Source organism: Sorex fumeus, unplaced genomic scaffold (assembly GCF_029834395.1).
Source record: "Sorex fumeus unplaced genomic scaffold, SorFum_2.1 ptg000013l, whole genome shotgun sequence".
Lineage (NCBI taxonomy): Eukaryota > Metazoa > Chordata > Mammalia > Eulipotyphla > Soricidae > Sorex > Sorex fumeus.
In genome coordinates, this window is record NW_026606070.1 from 2,316,646 (window position 1) to 2,339,264 (window position 22,619).

The following is a 22,619-nucleotide window of genomic DNA, read 5'->3' on the forward strand; positions in this document are numbered from 1 at the left end:
AGTGAAAATGCTTGTCTGGGGCGAGAGAGAGAGAGAGAGAGAGAGAGAGAGAGAGAGAGAGAGAGAGAGAGAGAGAGAGAGAAAGAGAGAGAGTCGGGAGGGGGCAGGACACTGGCGGCTGATCCCTGTTCCGTCCCAGAGCACCACGTCAGGAGCAGCCTGTGGACACCAGTGGGGTGGCGCGACCCTTCCCCCATGCCTGTCTGCTGCCGTGACCTCCTTACGTCAATCCCGGGGTTGACGGGTTATCCATTAAACGCCCATCAAAACCCTAGCGGACCGTTTGATGCAAGCAGAAGACGACAAACCCACGCTTCCATTCACTTTGGGAAAAAAAAAAGTACAGAACAATCGACAGAAGGAGAAAATGCGAAGCCTGTACTTTAAAACTACCTTTTGGTTTTTTTTTTTTTTATGACTTTTCCTACCAAACTCTTTCAGAAATAGCAGGGGGAAAGGATGAGACAAAAGTCTGATCGCCGAGAACTTGCTTTACCCTTAGTTACTTCTTCAATTGCTTCCCAGAATCTGGCGACACACAGCTTTTGTCAAAAACCTCATCAAGGAGAAGGAAACCCACATATTCCAGCGGGGACTCAGGGTCGGGGGAAGGGCAGGAGCAGCGGCCAGACGGGCCTACGGTGACACACGTCACAGCCGCTTCCACAGGGCGGGAGCTCAGGGTGGAGGCCGGGCGTGTTGGGCCACGTGACAGGAGAAAAGGAAGAGCCATAGCAGAGGAGTTAGAAGCAGACCCCTCAGTTATCACAGGACTGTACTGAAGCCTTACATTTGGGGGGGGGTAATACTTGGAGATGCTCTCAGGAATCACTCCTGCCTGGCGGCGCTCGGGGGACCCTATGGGATGCCGGGAATCGAACCCGGGTCGGCCACGTGCAAGGCAAACGCCCTACCCGCTGTGCTATCGCTCCAGCCACCTGAAGCTTTACATTTAGTTCTAGAATGCTTGAAAATTAAAAAAGAAAAAAAAAAAGGAGGGGGGAACAGAACAGCTTATGAAATTCTTCTGATGGAAAAATGGAGGCTCCAGGTGGTGGAAGAACAGTGCAGGGGGCTGGGGGCTTGCCCTGCCAACCTGCTGACCCCTACACCCCGCCGTCAGGTCCTGGGCAACACAGAAGAGACGCCCCAACACAGAGCCGGGACTCAGCCCCGGGCAGGGCCCCAAAACAAACAAACAAAGCCCTGCTGATTCATGATGCCTGAGAGCAGCTCCCCGTAGAAAGGAAATTCGAGAAGAAAATGGCCATTCTTGTGCAAGAAAAGCCCAACAAGTGGGTGACAGGTCCGGGGACGCTGCTCGGGGCGGCACAGACGACCCTTCTGGGCCAACACGGACCGCCGCTCCTGACCCCTTCCGAGACTCCTGATCTCTGAAGACGAGGCCGCTATGGGGTGTCCCTGCCTGGACACTAAGGGGTTTCCACACCGCCTGACCGGCCCGGCGCGGGGCTTGACCCGAGAAGCTGAGATGGCTCCCTCCTCTGTCGCTACCGACCCTCCCCAGACCCCCTCTTGGAGAGCATCGTCCTTTACTTGGCCCTGGGAGCGCCGAGAGCACTTTAGAGCGGGTCTGCCTTCAGCAGGGAGGGGCCGTGCCAAGGAACTTACCTTCAGGATTTCTTCGACGCAATGCGCTTCATTGGAGTAGGTCAGCTGCAAGGGAGAGAGGCAGGGTTAGCTCACGGGGCAGCAGAGACCACGCGGGAACACGCTCCGAGGCGGGACCACCCCCAGGGCCCACCTTTCCTGCTGCTGGACGAGATCGAACCGAAGCCAAGCCCACGGGCGGAACTGTGGGGGTGCAAGGTTCGGCCGGGAGCCAAGGCGAACCAGCTACCCCAACTGTGTTCGGGAAAATCGGAACAGCGGCGAGTGGAAGGGAAGGGCAGACAGCGCAGAAGTGGAAGCAGGCAAGTTCTCCCGTATCTCTGGGCCTATCGGCTCTGCCCCCGTAACCTCCCGCGTGTGACACGTGCAGACGTGCTCACAAGCAGACGCGCACACAGACACACACACCACACCTTCCCCGAGGGGCTTGGGGCGGCCACATCTTATCTCTTCCTCCCTGTTCCTCCATGACCACAGGGCCTAAGGAATGTGCCGGACTGTCTCACTGCACGGGGACTCCTCTGAGTCTTACTATGGTACGTCTGATCGTTCTCCCTGCGCCGGACACAAGGAACACAGCCCACAAAGTGGTTTTCAAAGGAGACAACCCTTTGAACGCACGCGCACGCACACACAAACACACACTCACACACACATACACACACACAAACACTCATACAAACTGTCTCTCACACACTCACACACACTCACACAAGCATACACATATACACACACTCACTCTTACACACCACACACACACACACACACACACTCACACACACACACTTACACACACATAGTGCTCTGGGTGGAACTGAAAGGATTCGGCAAAGGCAACACTCAGGCTTTGGGGGTGGGCCGGGCTGTAGGGCAGGGAGGGTGGTGTGTGTGTGTGGGGGGGGGGGTGAGAATTGGGAGCAGGGAGGCGGGACCCGGCCCAGGGCCTCCGACATGCCCCGGACGTGCCCTAGCGCCTGAGTCCCACCCCGGCCCGGGATCATGTTCCTCGTGTGTGACACTAAACAGTTCACGGCTGTGACTTTGGGAGAAGAGTCCGGTCAGTGTACATTTAACCCAAACACCAAGCTTGTCCATGATCAGAGCAGCGGCAGGCCCTGCGCAGAGAGCAACAGGATCTACCCGCTCGCCCTCGGGCATCTCAGAACCGACACGGAGAGCCGGGAAAACCCAGAGCGAACCTTCGGGACCGAGCCCTGGAGAGCCACGGCAGAGAGAAGCAAATGCTCTGGTCTGCTTGTGGGTGAGACCCCGTTCTGCACGGCCCTGCTCTTGCCATGCACCATCCGAGAGAACTGCAGGTTAAGGTTGAACCCGCGGGACAGAGCGCAGGATCAGACTCACTGTGCTCAAACTCCCCTTCCTGCGACGCTGCTGGAACGAGACCAGGAATCTGATCAATCTACCGAGCGAGCACAGAGACTCGGGAGCAGGTTGGGGTGAGCAGAAGAGGCCATCTGTCCACTGTCTCCCGGAGAGCCGGCCAGAGCGCCACGGCGTCAGGGGAACCAAAGGCTTCTTGGCTTTCACGAGTCAGTGGTCAAGGCCGAGTCACAATGTCGGATCATCACCAAAGCCCAAAGTTTCTAGTTCTCACGTGAGGTGAGAATCCCCGGAACTGACCCAATCCATCTCCTTCGGGCCGGCGAGGAGTCGGGACCGACTCTGGGACGAGTCCCAGACAGACTGAGAGTCTGGCACCCAGAACGAGCCCAAGGCTCCAGCACGGGCCGGCTACTTGCTGGGGGTTTCCCGGCAGCTGGGTGGGATGGTCGCACCTCCAGGGGGCAGGGCCTGCACCCCCACCCAGGAGGCACGTGGAGAAGGAGGCCACCAGGGCCCGGTGGGAGATGCTGGGGGCCCCAGACTCAAGGCAGAGATCCCACTGACAGAGAAACGCCGGTCCCCCGGACACTGCCGCCGGCAGCGAGTCAGCAGGGCCAGAGGCCGCTGTGGGAGGCCTCCCGCCCCGTCCCCCCCCGCCACCCTGTCCCCCCCGCCCACCCTTCCTGCCGCTCACCCAGGGCCCTGCTCAGCACGGCCGCGGCAGGCAGGACTTCCGCCAGGGACCCGGGCAAACCACGGCAGAGCACGGCCGGGCCACGCGCCAGGAGAGGCCTCGCACGCCCTGGCTCCCCGCCACCAACTGTCAGGGCTGCACTGCCCGCAGGAAGGGCGACTCCGGCCACCAGGGAAAACGGCAGCACCCCCACCTGCATCTGCGTGCGTGCACACACACACACACACACACACACACACACACACACACACACACACACCACACACGTGGGCATACACAGGCACACACACGCACACACATGTATACTCGCAAACATGCACACACATTCACACACATGTGCACATGTACACATATACCCACACATGCACATTCTTGCACACCCACACGCACACACTCACACACATGCACACACATGCATGCACACACACACGCTTGCACACACTTGCACACATACTCGCACACATGTGCACATATACACATATACTCACACACACTCGCCTATACACACACTTACACACATGCACACATGCACACAGACACACACACACGCCCACACACGCACACACTGGCACTGAGCCAACTCAGCTGTCCTTGCTGGCTCCCCGCTGCCCCTCACCAGCAGCTATGCCGCGGGCGGGGCCGGGCGGGGCTGGCAGGAAACGTGCCCTGACACGAGGCTCTCTGCAGACACAGTCAGAGCGAAACGGCTCACGCGGGCCCCACTGCGACAACAGCAAACGTGCCTGCCTCGTAGGCGGGAGGGTTCCGAGCCCCAGGGACATACGCAAGTCCCAGTGCCACGGGGAGCCCCGCGAGCAATGTGCCCACCAAAGCAGCCCCCAGAGGCACAGCCGGCAGGAGAGAGTAAGGGCTGGGACCCCAGCGTGGTGCAGACACACAGCTAGGGGCTGGGCCCCCAGTGTGAGTGTGAAGACTTCAGTTAAGGCTTTCGGAGCTTTGTGAAGGGGAAGGGCCGGAGCAATAGCACAGCGGGTAAGGTGCTTTCGCCTTGCTCGCGGCCGACCTGGGTTCGAGCCCGGCATTCCCTGAGCACCACCCGGAGAAATTCCTGAGTACAGAGCCAGGGGGAAGCCCTGAGCATCGCTGGGTGTGGCCCCAAAACAAACCAAACAGAACCGCAGGTGAAAAGATTCCATGTGCAGCAAAGGAACACAAATTCTCCGGCAGCTTCTTTCCCTTTGAGTTCTCGTCAATAACTGACTCATACCGCGACGGCAGACCGCGGCCGTCTGATTCCCAGAGATTGTGAAACGGCTGCCACACGGGCTCGGCCCACTGAGGCCTGTTCTCAACCCCCGACTGCCGGCAGAAGGGAAGGCTAGCATCTGGGGCCCGGGGCGAGCTGCAGGAGTCTCCTTGCATTCCGCAAATAAACGCTGCTGCCCGGAAAGAGACGGAGAGGGACAGGCTTATTCACGGCCACCAGGAAGCCCCAGGTCACTGGCCGCAAGTGCCCAAGGCAGCTTTGATGTGGACAGCCGGCCACAGCACTGGCCGGGCGCGTGTGGGAAGAAACGGGCAGTCACCCCGCAACACAGGCTCCTCCCTCCGGCCTGCAGACCACCCCCCACGCTCTCCCAGACGGGGTCCCTGCCCACTCCTCTCTATGCCACGCGAGGGAGGTTGTCCCGTGTCTGCCTGGCGCCTGGTGAGCGAGCGCCCGTCCGGTCTGCCTGCAGTGGGCACCGGAGTACAGGCAGCTTTTCGGAACAGTTTTTCGGCCCTTGGACTAGACGCCGGACGGTGGAACTGCTGGGGCACATGGAAGCCAAGTTCCTAGTTGTTATTTTGAGGCCACACCCGGCGGTGCTCGGGGCTTTCCCTGGGCCCGGGCTTCCCTCCTGGTGCGACTCCAGGGATGTCCCGGGTGCCGGGATCGAACCCCAGTTGGTCACGTGCAAGGCAAGTGCCCTACCCGCTCTGCCATTGCCCTAATCCCTTAATTCCTAGTCGTTCGTTTATTTGGCACCTGCAGGCCCCTCACCAGAGGGAAGTTGACCTGACCAGAGCTTCCCACCTGCAGGTGAAGGGTCACCAGCAGGTAAGATGTTCTCCCAGAGGCAAATGACATTACTGACGTCTCTTTTGACTTTCACCAACCAAAGTGGGTCTAGGGGTGTCAAAACAAACCAACGACAACGACAACACAACTTGATGAAAACAAGACAAAACCCTCCCCCGAACCGAAACTTAGGAACCTTCACAGGAAGAAGTCTTTTGAGCGAAACAGTAACTTGCAGCTCGATATGAATAACCAAACCCGTGAAGCAATTTCCTAGTTGGTGTCGCAAAAGTAATCCCCTAAGTATAAAATGATTTAGAGCTCCTAATATACACGAACTATGCTCCTTATAAGAGCATTGAAAAGGTTGTTGATTTTATTAAAAGAAGTCACCTTTTAATGAAGGAACCTAGACTCTGGCTCCGAATCTCTCCTTTAAAATGAACAGAAATCCAAGTGTGAGCAGCCGTCCTCCACATAATTAATTATAAGCACTTAACTGCTATAAACACCCCAGCAGATATGGGGGGGGGGGGGTGTCATAAAACGCCTGGTGCCTTTGCCCGGTTACTCCGGTGTTTCCTGAGATTAGATAAAGGCCTGAATTCCTGATATGCTCCTCCAAGATTTCTACAGTCCTTTTTTAAAAACAAAAAACAGCAGCTTTTTGGGGTTGGAGCAATAGCACAGCGGGGAGGGTGTTTGCCTTGCACGCGGCTGACCTGGGTTCGATTCCCAGCATCCCATAGGGTCCCCCAAGCACCGCCAGGAGTGATTCCTGAGTGCAGAGCCAGGAGGAACCCGAGCATCGCTGGGTGTGACCCAAAAAGTAAAAACAAAACAAAAACAGCAGCTTTTCACAGACAAAAAAATACTCCTTATTGCTGCCGCTTCCACGGACACACAGACATGTCTGGAGGTAATCACGCGCGTGGGGCCTAGTGTCCGGGTGTGGAAGTTCAGGGGGAAACAGAGTCTCGGCAGGAGCTCAGGTGGGAGGAGCTGCCGAGACTGGCTCCTCCCTGAGTACTAATTAGCAGGGCCACAGCCACGCGGTTACCTGAAGAGAATCACAAGCAGAACCAGAACACGCCAAAAGGCTCAAAGACCCAGGGGCTGGAGCGATAGCACAGAGGGGAGGGCGTTTGCCTGGCATGCAAACCGACCCGGGTTCGATTCCCGGCATCCCAAATGGTCCCTGAGCACCGCCGGGAGTAATTTGAGTGCAGATCCGGGAGTAAACCCTGTGCCTCGCTGGGTGTGACCCCAAAAGCAAAAATAAAATAAAACTGGGATGCAAACAAACATCCAGGAAGTGCCACTGCTCACCTGACAGTGCTCCCCCCAGCACCCTCACTCTGACTGTGAGGCCCTGCATCACCCCCGAGGGGCTGAGGAGCCCACCCCGGTTCGGGGAGTCTGGAAAAAAGGCTGCTTAAAAGGGGAAGGGGGACCCAACGGCCGGATCTAGACGCAGGAACCTTCCCAGCACAATACCCACACAAGTCCCAGTGGTCTAGCTCCCCTTCACCATCAACTCTACCTGGCAAAACTTGTAGATTTTCTCTTGCGGGGGAGCAATTCAATTTGATTTTTGGGTACCCGAGACTCTGTAGGGCAGGAGCAGCCCGAAGTGGCGAGGGCGCAGACAGGCCCCAGGCAAGGGCTCCGCCACCCTCTTCTCCCACTGACGATCCTTGGGCTGAAACAACTCGGACAAGGCCAAGGCCAGCCCGGCTGGATTCATGGCCAAGTCCAGCTGCAGGACTTGCCCCTCTCTGAGCCTAGGCAGGTGTCTGTCAGACTCAAGTCTATCAGCCTGGACTTTTTTTTCCCTTTCTTTTCTTTTTGCAGAGCTGGGAATACACTAAGACTACAGAGGCGCCAGAAAAAAAGGAAAAAGAAAAAAAAAAACACCTCTAAAGCAGTTCCTGGATAAAGTTAAAAGAGACTGAAGTCATGTGAATAAAATAAGACATTTAATCCACACTTTGTCTGAAAAGACGGCGAGATCTGATCGTGGGTTTACTCCAGGGGTAACCTCAACAGGCCCCTCTGGGCTAGGTGCTTGGGGGGGGGGGGGGGGGGTCAGTCTCCTGGCATTAAAAAAAAAAACAGGAAGGAGGGGTCAGGGAGAAAATTAGCTAGGCGTAGGCTGCAGACTCCGAGGACATCCAACTGCCCTGGGGATTACCAGGACGCTAACAAACACGGGCCCCTGGAGAAGCACAGCCCGCCTGCCTGTGTGTGTGTGTGTGTGTGTGTGGAAAAAGGCCTCGACCAATCCACAATACTCCGCGGTCACCAACAGCCCATCACCGCCAGGCTCGGAGGGGGGGGGGGGGGGGGGGGGGGGGAAGGGCCAAGGGTCATTCCAGGAAGGTACACTCATGGGCTGGGATTACATTTATGGCCGCAATTTCTCTGCGTTTCTACGGGCCCGCGACACACGCGCAGAGAGCGATGCTTTTGTTAAGAAAAAGCGGTTTCGCGGTTGCTCAGGGTGACGTCCTGATGATTTTCCTCCTTGTCCTGCCTTTTATCTTTGTCTGCAAGTCAGGCCTGGAAGCGGCGGCAGATTCCATCAAACTTCCATCAAAACACACCTTGCTTCGAAACCGATTTACTGGACTACCGGCCGGGACACACACACACTCACTCTCCCTTCACGCAGACACACACAGTGAAGCGGCCGGTGTCCTCTGCACTTTACCCAGAGCGCCGACCCACACACAGACCCACTGCTGGGAGCTTCTAGGCTGTGGAACGCAACCACAGGGGCCCTCCTGCCTTACTGTGCTTCCTGCTCCCTCCCTAAGTGCTCTAGAACCTAGGGGCCAAAGAGAGCAAGGACAGGAATCGCTCAAATCACGGAACAGCAACCTTGGAAACGCCTTCCGAGGACGGACAGCGGAGCGAGGACCAGCCCCCACGTCCCGCCCCGGGGACCCAGCGTTCGAGAGAGGGCCGAGGAAGAGCCACCATCCCCGTGTCCCCGCCTGGGGACCCAGCGTTCAAGAGGACACAGGGAAGAGCCACCATCCAAAGTAACAACTCTGCAGATCCCAAGAGACTCTGTCACCAGGGGCGGCCCAAAGGGAGACGCGGGAGAGAGTTGCCTGCCTGTGTCTGTCACCTGTCAGGCAGGTAGGGGAGGGCCAGACAGGAGACAGGAGGGCAGGACGGGGCAGGGGGCCGAGAGGGCTGTGGGGGTGCCCTGCCCCCAGCCTCCCCACCCCAGCCTGGGGCGACCCCCAGCTTCCCGGGGGCTGTGCCCGACACTTACCTCGGGGAGCGCGTCTCACTGCCTCCCGCACACACGGCGGAGAGGCTAGGCTGCCCGTCCTCACGGGCTGCAGGCACACAGGCCTCTCCATCTCTCCATCTCTCTCGAGCCTGGCCCCGGGCAGCGGCAAGGGCTCCCTGGGCTCCCAGCCGGCCGTTGCTAGGCAATCACCGCCTTCCCCGGCTCGGCTCCGACGGGCAACATCTGGCTGTGCCCAGCACCGGGATCCAAGCGGAGGCACTCACTGCCCGCCTGGGGACCCTCCTCGGGGCACCCAACACCCCCAACACTGCTTCATTCTCACTTCATTTGTTTTTTTCTTTCTGGGTCATACCCGGCGATGCTCAGGGGTTCCTCCTGGCTCTGCACTCGGGAATTACCCCTGGCGGTACTCAGGGGACCATATGGAATGGTGCGAATCGAACCCGGGTCAGCCACGTGCAAGGCAAACGCCCTACCCCTGTGCTATCGCTCCAGCCCCTTTCATTCTCATTTCAAAGGCTTTTAAGGGGGCGGAAGGGAGGAAGAAAACTAGGCGGGGTTCAAGGCGGCGGGCAGACTGACTCGAGGCACAGGGCCACACCACTCGGCCACCAGAGACCCCTGCAGACCCCAGCAGGGTGGCAGCTGGGTCACTGCATCTCACTTAGCTGGGAGCTTTCTCTCGGGGTTAATTCCACACCCAAGTACTGCAACTTGGCGGCAGTCAGGGCAAGCAACTGATCTTCAGACTTTGCAAAGAAACGATGTCAAGTATGTAAAACAGGACACAAAGGCCAACCTTAAGGACAGAAGATTATAGCTACGGGCTGGAGTGACAGCACAGGCGGGAGGGGCTGGCCCTGCAGCTAGGAGGCTTGGAGGGTTCCCAGGCCTGCCAGGGTCCTGAGCATGGATGGGTGCGACTCACCGCCCCCCCCCACACACCCCCCAAAGAAGACTAGAGAGACATAAACACACAAAAACAACACGCACAATGGCAAAGAAGCCAAAAAGCCAAGGGGGAAAGTGTTCACGGAGTAATCTCGACATTAATTTCAGAACCAATGCTCTTCAGGACAAACTGTGTTTATCCCCTACCATAGTCATCTTAGTATTTTACTGAAATTACCCAACACCAGGGATTTCATAATACTGTAATTTTATACATAAAAGACAAAAAAAAAAAAAACTAACACACACATTAAAAAAAAAAAAAAGCAAACCCTTTGATGGGTAGTAGATATGTTATAATTCACTTTTTTGAGCCCAGCACATTGATTTGAACTAAAGCTCAGCGTAATAAAAAGCATCAGATGTCTGTCGGGAACTGACCCGTGCTCTGCACACTCAAACTTGGCATGCAGATGATTCTGTTCCTTTGAACAAAGCAGGCCACTTTGTGTGTGTGTGTGTGTGTGTGTGTGTGTGTGTGTGTGTGTGTGTGTGTGTGTGTGTGGAGGGGGTGGGCCTATGTGCTCCAGAGGCAGCGGCTGTCCTTGCACTCAGGATTACGGGAGCTTGGAGGCGCAGAAGAGATTGAGCCTGTAGAAGCCCCCCAACGCACTCTCTGCTCAGAAGGGGATCTTGGAGGGAATGTCGGGGATGGGCCCCTGGGCCTTTGCATGTGCTCTGGGTGCCAGGCGGGCCCTGGGTGGGGGGGGGGGGGAGTGTTTTACCGCAGCACATGGAAAAGACAGCAAATGTGAGGATTCCTGGAGAACACAGGTACAGGTTGTGATCAGGACCTCAGCGCTAGGGGCCTGCGCCCCTCCCGGCCTGTGCCCCCCCCCGCCCCCAACCACCACAATCTCCCTGGGGGGCAGCATAAGCATGGTTGGGCCCAGGCTCCCGAGAAAATGGGCATTTCCACTGCACATTTTTTTTTTAATTTTTTTGTTTCTTGGGTCACGCCCGGTGATGCACAGGGCTTACTCCTGGCTCAAGCACTTAGGAATTACTCCTGGCGGTGCTCGGGGGACCCTATGGGATGCTGGGAATTGAACCCGGGTCGGCTGCGTGCAAGGCAAACGCCCTACCCGCTGTGCTATCACTCCAGCCCCTCTACTGCACTTTTATGGCAACACAGAAACGTGGTTTTTTTTCCCCCCTTCCACTCTATTAAATTATTCCAAGCCTATCTACTCCCACTAAAACACAAATTTTATTCCATGGACATTTATATTTGGTTTTTGAAGGTTTTTTTTCCCCTTTTGTTTCTGTTTTGGGGCCACACCTGGGGATGCTCAGGGATCACTCCTGGAGGGCTCCTGGATCACAGGGGGTGCCAGGGATGGAACCTGGGCTGGCCGAGAGCAGGCAAGTGCCCTACGGGCTGTCCTAGCACGCCAGCCCTGGAGGAAACACCCACAGAACCCACCCCGGAGACCAGAGGATGCGGGTGACAGGGCCTATGTCTCTGCCGCACCAAGGTCCTCCGGAGCCTCTCCTAGAAGCCTCGCCTGCCAACGCTCTCTGCAGCTTCTCACCTCGGGAGCCACAAGGAGAGACGAGGCAAGCCGGGGAGACTGAGTGCAGAGGAGAAGGCCCAAGGCGGGGTAAGGGGCTGACTCGGGGTCCCACCCGCCCAGAAACTCACTGTCCCGGGAAGCTCCAAGGCACCAAACGGTGTCAAGAGTGGCTCAGGAACACAGTCTCCACTCAGAGAAGGTTCTGTGCGGGGCCATGCCCTGCAGTGCTCAGGGATCACGCCCGGCAGGGATGAGGAGCTGGAACACGGGGGAGCCGGAGACCAAACCTGGGCTGGTGGTGTGCAAGGTGGGCATCCGACCTGTGGGGCCAACAGCCGCGTGACTCGTGACCTCCTTGTTCCAGATGGACATCTAAGCGTCTAGGTGACGAGGACAGGAAGTCCTGTCCGCACAAAGTCAAGGGGCCTGTGGGCACTTCATCATCACTGAGGATGATTCAAGAGATGGGAATCCAAACGAGATCGACTTCACTTCCGAAGAGCACAGAACCTCCAGCGCTGAGGCAGGGGTGTGTGTGTGTGTGTGTGTGTGTGTGTGTGTGTGTGTGTGTCTGTGTGTCTGTGTGTCTGTGTGTGTGTGTGTCTGTGTGCAGAATGCTCGGTCCTGCTGGGGGAGGTGGGGGGGGGGGGGAGCTGTCAAGGGCCTGGTCTACGTGGAAGAGGGTGCAGAGACCCTTCACACAGCTGAATGCAGAAATGTGTCCAGCTAGGCTTGTCACAGTTACTCACAAAAACCAAGATCAGGAAGAGTTGAATGCCTGGCACCCGCTGAGTGGATCAAGAAATTAGCTCGAGTACGCAACGGAAACCCACTCGGCTGTGAGAAAATGAACTCTTGTGTCTCGCTACAACACAGAGGAACGCCGAGAGCATCTTATTAAGCGCAGCAAGTTAGGGGAAAGACAAATACCGGTGATCTTAGCACACGACACACTGGGCATGGGATGCAGAGAAACAGCCAAGGAATGACCCCACGAACAGGACCTGCATTCCCTGGGGGGAGTGGGGCAGGTGGGCGGGGCCCAGGCAGGGTGCAGGAGTGACCCTGGCACTGGGGGGGCCAACACCGTGCCCCTAAAACACCCACCTCGACATGCGTGCAAACCACCGTGACCTGGACTTTCAAAGTTGTCGAGTCTACTGTGATTCAACACACAGATGTAATTAAAAAAAAAAATAGTTGTCAAGTCCACTAACACTGTGAGGTTTTTCCCTTTAAAATATGAGTAAGTTGGGGCTGGAGGGATAGCAGAGCGGGGAGGGTGTTTGCCTTGCACACTGCTGACCTGGGTTCGATTCCCAGCGTCCCATATGGTCCCCCAAGCACCACCAGGAGTAATTCCTGAGTGCGTGAGCCAGGATCAACTCCTGTGCATTGCCGGGTGTGATCCAAAAAGCAAAAAATAAATAAAATAAAATAAAATATGAGTAAGTTAAAAAAAATAAGCACCTTTTCTTTAAAGACTCGTAGGAAAACAGTCTTGGAAACAAGGTCACAGATAAAGCAGAGAGATGGGGAGTGTGTGTGTGTGTGTGTGTGTGTGTGTGTGTGTGTGGTGGGGGGTGTTAGACGTGCTGAGAAGTGGCTATCTTCAGGCAGTGCAGGCGGGCGGGGGACTCTGAGAAGTCCGTAAGGATGCCTGTCAGAAGCCACACTGCCCCTTCCAGGCCTGGGTCCCCAGTGAAGAACAATCCCAAGCCCAGAGAAGCTGGAATTCAGAGGGAGTGTGATACGGGGCCCCAAGGCCAAAGCTTCGAGGGCTGGCACAAGTCGGGATTTGTGTCCTGGTGGGAACGCGCCCTGCGCTGCCGGTGCCTCTGCTTTTCAGCAAAATGGGAGAGGAGAAGGATCAAAAGCCAACTCTGAGGCCGGAGCAACAGCACAGCGGGAAGGGCGTTTGCCTTGCACACGGCCCGACCCGGGTTCTATCCCCAGCATCCCATATGGTCCTCCAAGCACCGCCTGAGTGATTCCTGAATGCAGAGCCAGGTGTAACCCCTGTGCATCGCCGGGTGTGACCCAAAAAGAAAAAAGAAAAGAAAAAGTCAACTCCAGGAGTCCATGTCAAACCTGCTGCCCCTGAGAACTGGCCACTAGGCCAACAGTGTGAGAAGTGAGGCCACTCTGGGGCCAGCTGCTCTGAGCATCCCTCTGTCCCCCGGGAAAGGGTCTTCCCTAGGGAGGACAGCCCCATGCACAGGCCCCACAGTCTCAGAAAGGGCCCAAGTCCAGGGGACACATGACCAGGCAGCTGGACTCGGCCAGCAGCAAGGGGGGTCCCCACAAACAGGAGACGCAGATCCTCTGAACGAGCCAGTGTCTGCCCCAGCCAGCAGCGATGGCACTGGCATCTGCAGAGAGTAAGAGCCGCTGTGAGGGGCACCAGCGTCTCACTCGACCGTCTGGCTGACTGGAGACCCAACCCAGTCGGGCACCTTCAGGGTCAATACTTCCTAAGTTACTAGGACGCCAATTAACAATTTCCCAGTGGTCCAGGGGAGTTACTGTTCCTACCGAATACCGTTGGCTCGGTCCCCCAGGTATGATACAGCCCATTGCTAATTATCCAATAATTAGCTGTTCTGAGATCAATAGTCATGTTACTATTTGCACAAGCTATAAAAAAAAAAAAGCATCTCGTCTTTCAAATCCGGACCAAGGGAAAATCTGGTGTCTCGGTAATGTTACAAAGCAACTGTCAACAGGTATCAGAGAAAAATCATGATTCCCGAGTGACACATGACACCATCAGACTCACCCCCGGGGTCACCGCTTGAAGGCACAGCAGCCGTGAGGCTGGACTCCTGAGCAGGACAGTCACATGAGGAACGAGGCTGCGTCCAGCCCCACGCGAGTGCCCAGCGTGACCTGGGGACACCCCAAGGCTGCAGACAGGGGGGGGCGGACCCTTCCTGGCAAGAAGAACGGAGTCTGTCATCATGTTGGCTCACGACTCAGGAGCTTGAGCAGAGGAAAGCATGGCGCTGCAGCGACCCATTCTGCCTAGCACCCCTGGGCCCAGCACAAAGGACAGAAAACCCAGAGAACGGGTTGCAATGCACAGGGGTTCCTCCTGGCTCTGCACTCAGGAATTACTCCTGGCGGTGCTCGGGGGACCATACGGGATGCTGGGAATCGAACCCGGGTCGGCCACGTGCAAAGCAAACGCCCTCCCCGCTGTGCTATCGCTCCAGCACCCCAAAGCCAAGGAAGGCACTTTCTCCTACTACTCCACCCCGCAAACACAAACCATTCCAGAGGTTTTTGCGTGGTCTCCTCTTTTCAAAGACCGCGTGAAGTCAGCTTCGTAGTTAAGGGCACGGGCTGTTTGTTTGGGCCTGGGTTCAGCTGAGCGAATGGACCTCTGGACACCTCACGCCTGGGGTGGGCTCGCGTTCAACCCGCCAGCAAGGACGGGTGGGGTACCGGAGGGAGGCTACAAAGACTCTGGGTGACAGTGCTCCGTGACTCGGGACCCCAATGGGTGGAAAGAATCCTTGGAAGCTGCAGATGAGCTTCTAGCGTAAGGCAAACAGCAGAGAGGGCACCGAGGAGAACCAACGGCGAGTGCCCCCCGAGTACTAGGCGGCTGCAGGGGGCAGAGGGCGAGGAGAGAAAAAAACTTGAGTCCTCTGATGACAGAATTGCTCCTGACAGGAAAGAACTTAACGTTTCGTAAGAAAATCCAGACGATCTGATAGTGGGAATAAGAATTTTGTTCCCACAACTAAAACATTTATTCTAAACTAAAACATCTTTTTTTTTTGTCTTTTTTTTTTTCAAATGGTGGAAGTAACAGAAGAAACTCTAATTACAGCAGAAAGTCTGAAAAAAGAAAAAAGTTCCAACGTGCAATAGCAAATATTTTCTTTGGCCCGGAGCCTCTCAGAATGTGAGCCTTATAAAAATAAAAAATAAAAAAAAAAAAAGGAGAATCCACAAAGCTTGAGTGTATAATAACAGCAAGCAATCTGAATTATCAGAATGTTTTCCTTAATTCATGCCGTTTCAACTCATGGCTTCAAAACCTTGTCCAACGGGAATTTTCTGAGGGATTTCCCTCCCTGCCCCCCACCCCCTACCCACAAACCTCAACACAAAAACCTACAGTAAATCTTGGGGACAGAGCTAGAAATGCGACCTCTAATTACTTAAATACCAAGGTCCCTAGATTAAAACATTCAGGGATTAAGGAGATTAAAAGGGATTAAACGAATTACCACGGGGTCAGAAAAACCTAGCAGGGCCAAGCAGGCCGCGATTCCTGGGAGAACAGATTGTGAGGAGTCAGCGCCTCGGGCAGCTCGGGATGGCAAGGACACAAGCTGGACCCTCGAGGCCATCGCCGTGGGCCGGGCACAGCACTGGCACAGAGCGAATCCCCCCCAAAGTACCCGAAGACAGACAGGCTGTGCCACACATAGCTGGGGACCCGCTAGGGACATCCGTGAGACTATCATGGCGAGTGCGGGCCCGCACGACCCCCAGAACCAGAACAGGTGCCCAGCACAAAGCCCCCATGAGGGGCTGGAGCGATAGCACAGCGGGTAGGGCGTTTGCCTTGCACGTGGCCAACCCAGGTTCGATTCCCAGCATCCCATATGGTCCCCTGAGCACCGCCAGGAGTCATTCCTGAGTAACCCCTTAGCATCGCTGGGTGTGACCCAAAAAGCAAAAAAACAAACAAACAAAGACCCCAAAGGCCCCTATGAGCACAGCCCAGAGACCCTGCAGCTAACCTGTAGGAGAAATGCAGCCCCCCCCCGCCAGACCCCCCAAAAGAGCAACAACTTAGGGGAAGGGGAAGACACGCAGGAACGGGAGAGCAAGTCAGTGTGTTCGGACTCTGATCCCACCGCCGCCAGCCTCATGACTTCAGCAATTAAAAATGAAAACGGCATCAGTGCAAAAAAATAGCCGCTTAGAACATGCTCGGAAAATGCGAGCCTGGAGTGCAGTTAACCTTGAGAAACAGCAACTTTCAGAAGTCTCCTGGCAACCCCAGAGCAAGCTGTTCTGATAACGCGGTCCGGGGGCGCTCCTAACAGGGATTCTGCTCCGGTATCTGCCCCGGGCCGGCCGCCCCCACTCAGACCACGAGCCGGCCAGACTTGGATACCCACCCCCACCCCCGCCCCCTGGAATAGCTGGCCTTCTGTCCCGAAAGATTATCAGCTGGCTCGAAATAAAAGACGATTAATCTAGAGGAGAGACGCAAGGGCTGTGAGAGCCACAGGCTGAGCCTGGGAGAACGTGCAGGCAGGGGGGCGTCTGGAAGAGCTGCATGTCTGCGTCTTGGCCAAGGCAGGGCGCGCGCGGGACCCAGGGGGGAGATCCAATAACCCTCCACAAACATCCCCAGCGTGAACACAACAAGGAGGGACAGGCCTTTCTCATCCTGGTACCGAATGTACTTCTGGTGCTGGGAGCGGGAAGAGAAAGCCAAACAGACCCAGAAAACAGCCCCAATCAACACGGCCCGCCCAGCGCGCTCTGAAGAGGCGACTGGAAGCTTTTTCTCCTTGGCCTCCGTGAGCAGGTCAATTCTGTGCGTTATTTTCCAGCACAGTTAGAGCTTTTCAAGAATATTTTGTTTCTATCGTTTAAAAAAAAAAAAAACAACAACCCAAAAACGTTTCCTTCAGGACTTGAGGCGTGTCTTCAAATTCAACAAGTTTCCAGGATCGGGATAAGGAAGGGTGGCAGGTTCAACCGGGCTCGAAACCTGAATCGTGCCTATTCGTTAATTCTCTGGTTTGTAAACACGGGTTGGGGTGGGGAGGGTCGGGACACGGACAAAATAGGTCGTGGCCACGAATCCAGCTCGCGAGACAAGGCAGTCTCTGACTTTTATCCTGAAGCTCCTTAGTCACTTTCCAGTGTTTGCTTCTTCTTTTCTTAAAAGTCGGGGGCTGGAGAGATAGCACGGCGGGCAGGGCGTTTGCCTTGCATGTGGCCGACCCGGGTTCGATTCCCAGCATCCCATAGGGTCCCCTGAGCAACACCAGGGGTAACTCCTGAGTGCAGAGCCCTGGGTGTGACCCAAAAAAGCAAAAAAAAAAAAAAAGTCTATATTTGGCCTTTCTGGTTCTTCCGCGTAGTTACGCTTTGTTTCCCAGAGTGGAATTACGCTGCTTCAGCAAACCTGGCACAGCCCCCAGCTACCTGCCGGCTCAGGTAAACCTTAAAGGCACGCAGACCTAACTAGCACCAAGTCAGCATGAGGGTCCCGATCGCCAGCCACCTGCTGCACCTGCATTTCTGCGATGGAGGCATGCGGGACGGCTCAGGACGGGGGTGGCCTCCCTGCCCTGCTGAGGCCCAAAGCCTGCGTCTCGCTCCCACCTGCCCCCTGTGGGCTTTGTTCCTCAGCTGGGTGCTGTCACCCTGGTCTGCCGGCTGCCTCTGGGGAGTTTGCACCTTCGCCGGTTTGCAGAGTCAGGGCTGGAACTCGGGCCCGACTGGGACACTGGACACCGGCTTCGCCTCTGGGCTGGGACACCTGGCAGGTCGCAGGGCAAGTCTGGGGCTGACGGCACATGACTCATGCCCGGGCCCCCAGGACACCGTGTGGAACGCAACAGTGCTGCTGAAAGATTGGTGTTGCCTCGATGGGGATCCCCGGTGTCCTACCGTAGCCCCAAAGATGAGGGTGAAGGACAGACCTTTAGGGGACAGCTGGGACCTGAGGGTGGAGCCACCCTCACGCTTGGGACTGGCCCATATAAATAATAATAATAATAATAATAATAATAATGTAGCACTGTCCTTTTGTTCATCGATTTGCTCGAGCGGGCACCAGTAACGTCTCCATCGAGACTTGTTACTGTATTTGGCATATGCAACATGTCATGGGGAGCTTGCCAGGCTTTCCCGTGCAGGCATGATACTCTTAGTAGTTTGTCAGGCTCTCCAGGAGGGACGGAGGAATCAAATTAAATCTGGGTCGGCCGCATGCAAGGCAAATGCCCTACACACTGTCCTATCGCTCCAGCCAATAATAATAATAATAAATCCAGGCCTGAGAGATGGCACAGCAGAAAGCGCATGTGCCTGGCAGGCTGCTGACCTGGGTTCAATTCCTGGCACCAATACTGTGCCCCCGCCCCCAAGCCCTGCCAAGGATGACCCCGAGCATAGAGCCAGGAAGAGGCCGTCAGCACTGTCAGCTGTGACCCCGAGCACTGTAAGATGTGGCCCCAAACCCAAGTAAGACCCAATAATAGCAGCCGTGGAGAGTTCACACAGGCGGGGCTGGGAGCACGGCCACAGGAGAGCCAGGCTCGCACCCGTACCGTGGGGAGGGGGCTTCCGCTGCCGAGCTCTGAGCCCGCGGCTCCTGCCTGCTCAAATCTGCTCTTGGCTCATCGGGACGTCTTCTTGTGCCTTCACGGCGGACTGAGCCCAGCGGTCACGGGAGTGAAGGTGGCCCCTGACCCGACAGAGACCGAGACCACCAGGGCCGTCACTCCCACCCGCCACTGTCACCCCCATGAGCACGGGAGAGGCTCGGAACAATCGAGCCAGAAGTGCTCGGTCGGGACCAAGGCCAAGGCTGAGTCCCTGGCACCTCCTGTCCGCCCACCCCCACTGCCAGGGTTGCTCCCTGCAGGAGAAACACACACAGTATCTGGGGGGGGTGGTGGGGGGAGCTGGGCCCAGACAGCGGGTGGTGGGGTTGGGGGTGGGGGGGAAGGGGTGCAGTGAGCGAGCACGTCCCGGGACCTGCAGGAGTGTGTGGGGGACAGTCGTTGCACCTTTGGGGAATTCCTCTCCCGGAGATTTCAGATACAAGGGCTAAATATGGAAGCAGGAACCCGTGTCCCCCCCCACGGGGGTGGGTGACTCAGTGTCACGCAGTGAGCTTCCCTCCCCTGACGACCTGCCTCGCAGCGTGGGGAAGACGGAGCGCTCAGGGAAGGCCCAGCCGGGGCCAAAGTGTAGCAACAGCGAACGAATTCCACACCTCGAGCCCTGGGGGTTCAGGGGGAAGGAACACATTTAGGAAGCACAGGTTCGATGCCCACAAGGCACAGTTTCCTGAGCACTGGCCCTGAGCACCCCAACCCTGCAGCCAAAGACCTCTGTGTCCCTCCCATCCCCTACACTGGTCCCCAGAGGACCATCCTTTCCCTGGTTTGGGGGTTCCGCCATCTAAAACCGAAACCCACGCGGGGAGCTCAAGGGTGGGTCGCTTCCTCCCGGGTTCCTTCTTTTCGCTCCAGGACACTGAGTCCCGATCCCGCCTCACACACTGGGGTAGGTGGAGCCGGGTGTCACCTCTCACCTGGCCAGTGCCGCCCAGAGAGGGCCAACACGGCCCAGCTCCCGCGCACCCCAAGGGTGGGCGGCGGAGAAGCGTCTGTGCCGAGAAAACCCCTTTGTCTGGTCCCGGGAGAGGCCTGTGCTCATCGCAAGAGCGTCACTCGGAAACTATGTGCCGGGGCTGATACGCTGGGAGCCTGCAGAGCTGGAGGCCTTGGACACAGTTCAATAGCGCTTATCTCTCCCTCACGGGGCAGGCGCACAGGCTGCCCGGAATCCTGGCTCGGCGAAGGGCGGTCGCTCTCAAGCTGGGGGCTGAGGCCGGGGGCCAGGAGGTGCACGGTGGCCGTGACTCGCTATCAGACAGAGTCCAGGCTGGCCTTCCCCACACCCACACAGCCTCCAGCGGGGCCGCATCCCACCCACACACCCGCCGGGCTCGGGGCCACGTGGCTGGGCGGTGGGCTGCCACTAAGAGGACCCACTCACTGTGTTTAAAAAGCGTCCAAGCCTTTAACGTCCAACTCTTTCCTCCCTGCTTCAATGTCACTTTTTGTTGTTGGTTTTTGTTTTGTTTTGTTTTTGTTTTTCCTTTTTGGGTCACACCCAGTGATGCACAGGGGTTACTCCTATCTCATGAACTCAGGAATCACTTCTTGGTGGTGCTCGGGGGACCCTATGGGATGCCAGGAATCAAACCCGGGTTGGCCGCATGAAAAGCAAACGCCCTCCCCACTGTGTTATCGCTCCAGCCCCCACTTTTTTTTTTTTGAAGTCCCTTTACCTGGAGTGAAATACAAACAGGTCTGCTTCGATTAGGAAGCTCCCCCGTGTCTGTAGCTGTCTTGGTTAGAAGGCCAGGTGCCTTTCTGCACACCCTTCTGGGCCTTCGGAAAGGAAGATGCTACAGGGAGATCCAAAGACTGTGAGGAGGGCAGGAAAGGGCCTCCAAGCAGCCCGGGATTTCCCTGGGACACCCAGATTCACTTTGCTGTATGCAGAGACGTCCAGGCCAACACAATTGGGAAAAGTTGTATGTAACCTTCTCTCCAAAGCCATCCATCCTCTGCTTCCTCTACTCTGGAGAAGGCCAAGCTCACTCCCCCTTATCCCCAACACACACAGACACACAGACACAGACACAGACACACACACACACACAGACATTTCTCTAAGTAAATCTCCTTAACCGTGACTCTTCTACTCCACTATTACGACCTCTTTCTGTTTTACCAAGGGGGCAGGATCCTTCAGGGCCTGTGTGAGGTCAGGACCAAGCTTCCCTCCCCGCAGAGAGCAATTGCGGCTCCCCAAACCCTGGGGCGGTGGGACGACTCCATGCCCCACGCAGTAACCCGTGGGCCCTCCCTCAGATACGTCTGTGTCATATTCATGACCCGCTCTCCCGACATGCCCCTGCTCTTCTTCAAGTGGGAAGCAAATGGTTCCCTTCAAAGTACTTCACATGTTTTAGAGAGAGCCAATCTTTCTCCCCGCCCCCCCCCCCCCATTTTTAACCCCGGAGATGCTCAGGAGTTACTCGTGGCTCTGCACAATAGCCCTGGTGATGTTGGGGGGGGACACCAGGTGGGCTGCTCAGGATCGAACCCAGGTGAGCCTGTGCACGGCAAGGGCCCTCCCTGCTGTAGGCGCCTCCGGCCCCTACAGTAATCCAATCTTCACAAACAAGTCCCCGTCTTTTACAGTGCGGCCCCTTGCTTTCACTTGTTATGTCTGTGTGGTGAGAACTAACAACTGTCTTCCTTTACACTTTTCAAGAAGCCAGTGCTGGAGTCAGAGGAAGAGAGAGTGAGAGACAGAGAGACAAAGAAAGAGAGAAGCGGAGCGAGAGAACAAACGAGAGAGAGTGAGAGAGCAAGAGAGAGAGTTCAGCATCTTAGTCTCCCAAGATCGATGCTGGGCACCAAACAGAGTCCCTGAGCCTCCCAGGAATGGCCCCCGAGCACAGAGCCAGGAGTAAGCCCTGAGCATCACCCGGGGTGGTTCCCAAACTAACCAAAGTTGCAGTAGCAGCCAGAACCTGGTGGAGCAGTGATGGGGTGCCAGACAAACTAGTGCATTGGTCCCCCCAAAAGGTCTCCAGTGCAATCAGGTAACAGAAGGAGGGGCTGTCTGGGGGAGCACCTGAGCAAAGAGCAGCCCGGCAGGGAGCACTGTGTGCCTGGCACCAACCCAGAGAAGCAGCAGGACAGCAGGTCGCACCCACGCGCACCTGCTGGGGGCCAGACACCTGGGGGGTGGGGAAGGGGGCAGGGAGTCCCCGGGTGAGAACCCAGAGAGGCCCAGGGGTGGGGGGGGGCGGCAGCGGCCCAGCCGGGGGCCTGGGAGACAGTGCAGGCTCCGTCTCTAGCACAGGAAGCAGCCACTGGGACGAGCTGACCAACGCCAGGACAGGCCTAGGAACGCCTGGGGTCTGGGTGGGGGACGCCGCCCGTGGGGAGGAGAGGCCCGTACGCTGCGCAGGGAACCGACCCACCCACTGGACCTCACAGTAATCTGAACTGCTTAAGCATCGCCCCAGATCTGGCACGTGATTCGGAGTAACCCCTGTGCATCGCCAGGTGTAACCCAAAAGGCCAAAAAAAACAAAACAAAACAAAACAGGAGAGACAGAGCAATGCACTCAAGAGAGAACGCGGGCCCCTCCAACGGCGAAGAGAGCCCCCTACACACACCCCAGCATTAGAGAGGAAAGCGTAAAAGTCCGCATCTCAAGAGGGGAGACGTGGGCGACACACGTGCCCAGGAACCACATGTGCTTGGCCACGTGGGCGCAAGGCGCACACGGGCTCGGGCAGCCTCTGCACTGGCACGTGATTCCCAAGAAGCCACAGGCGGGGCTCAGGGGTGAGCCCGCTTCTGGGGCTGGCACCCCACCAACGG

General features: G+C 56.8%; 1 protein-coding gene across 2 annotated transcripts in view; it reads right to left on the bottom strand.

The window, feature by feature from the left end:
- Nucleotides 1-22,619, bottom strand: part of AFF1 (ALF transcription elongation factor 1) — a 148,838-nt gene that overhangs the window by 36,778 nt on the left and 89,441 nt on the right. For both annotated transcript variants that reach the window (XM_056111519.1, XM_056111520.1), the window contains one exon: nucleotides 1,633-1,677. In XM_056111519.1, the coding sequence (XP_055967494.1) occupies nucleotides 1,633-1,677 (45 nt within the window). The remainder of the gene's footprint in view (nucleotides 1-1,632; nucleotides 1,678-22,619) is intronic.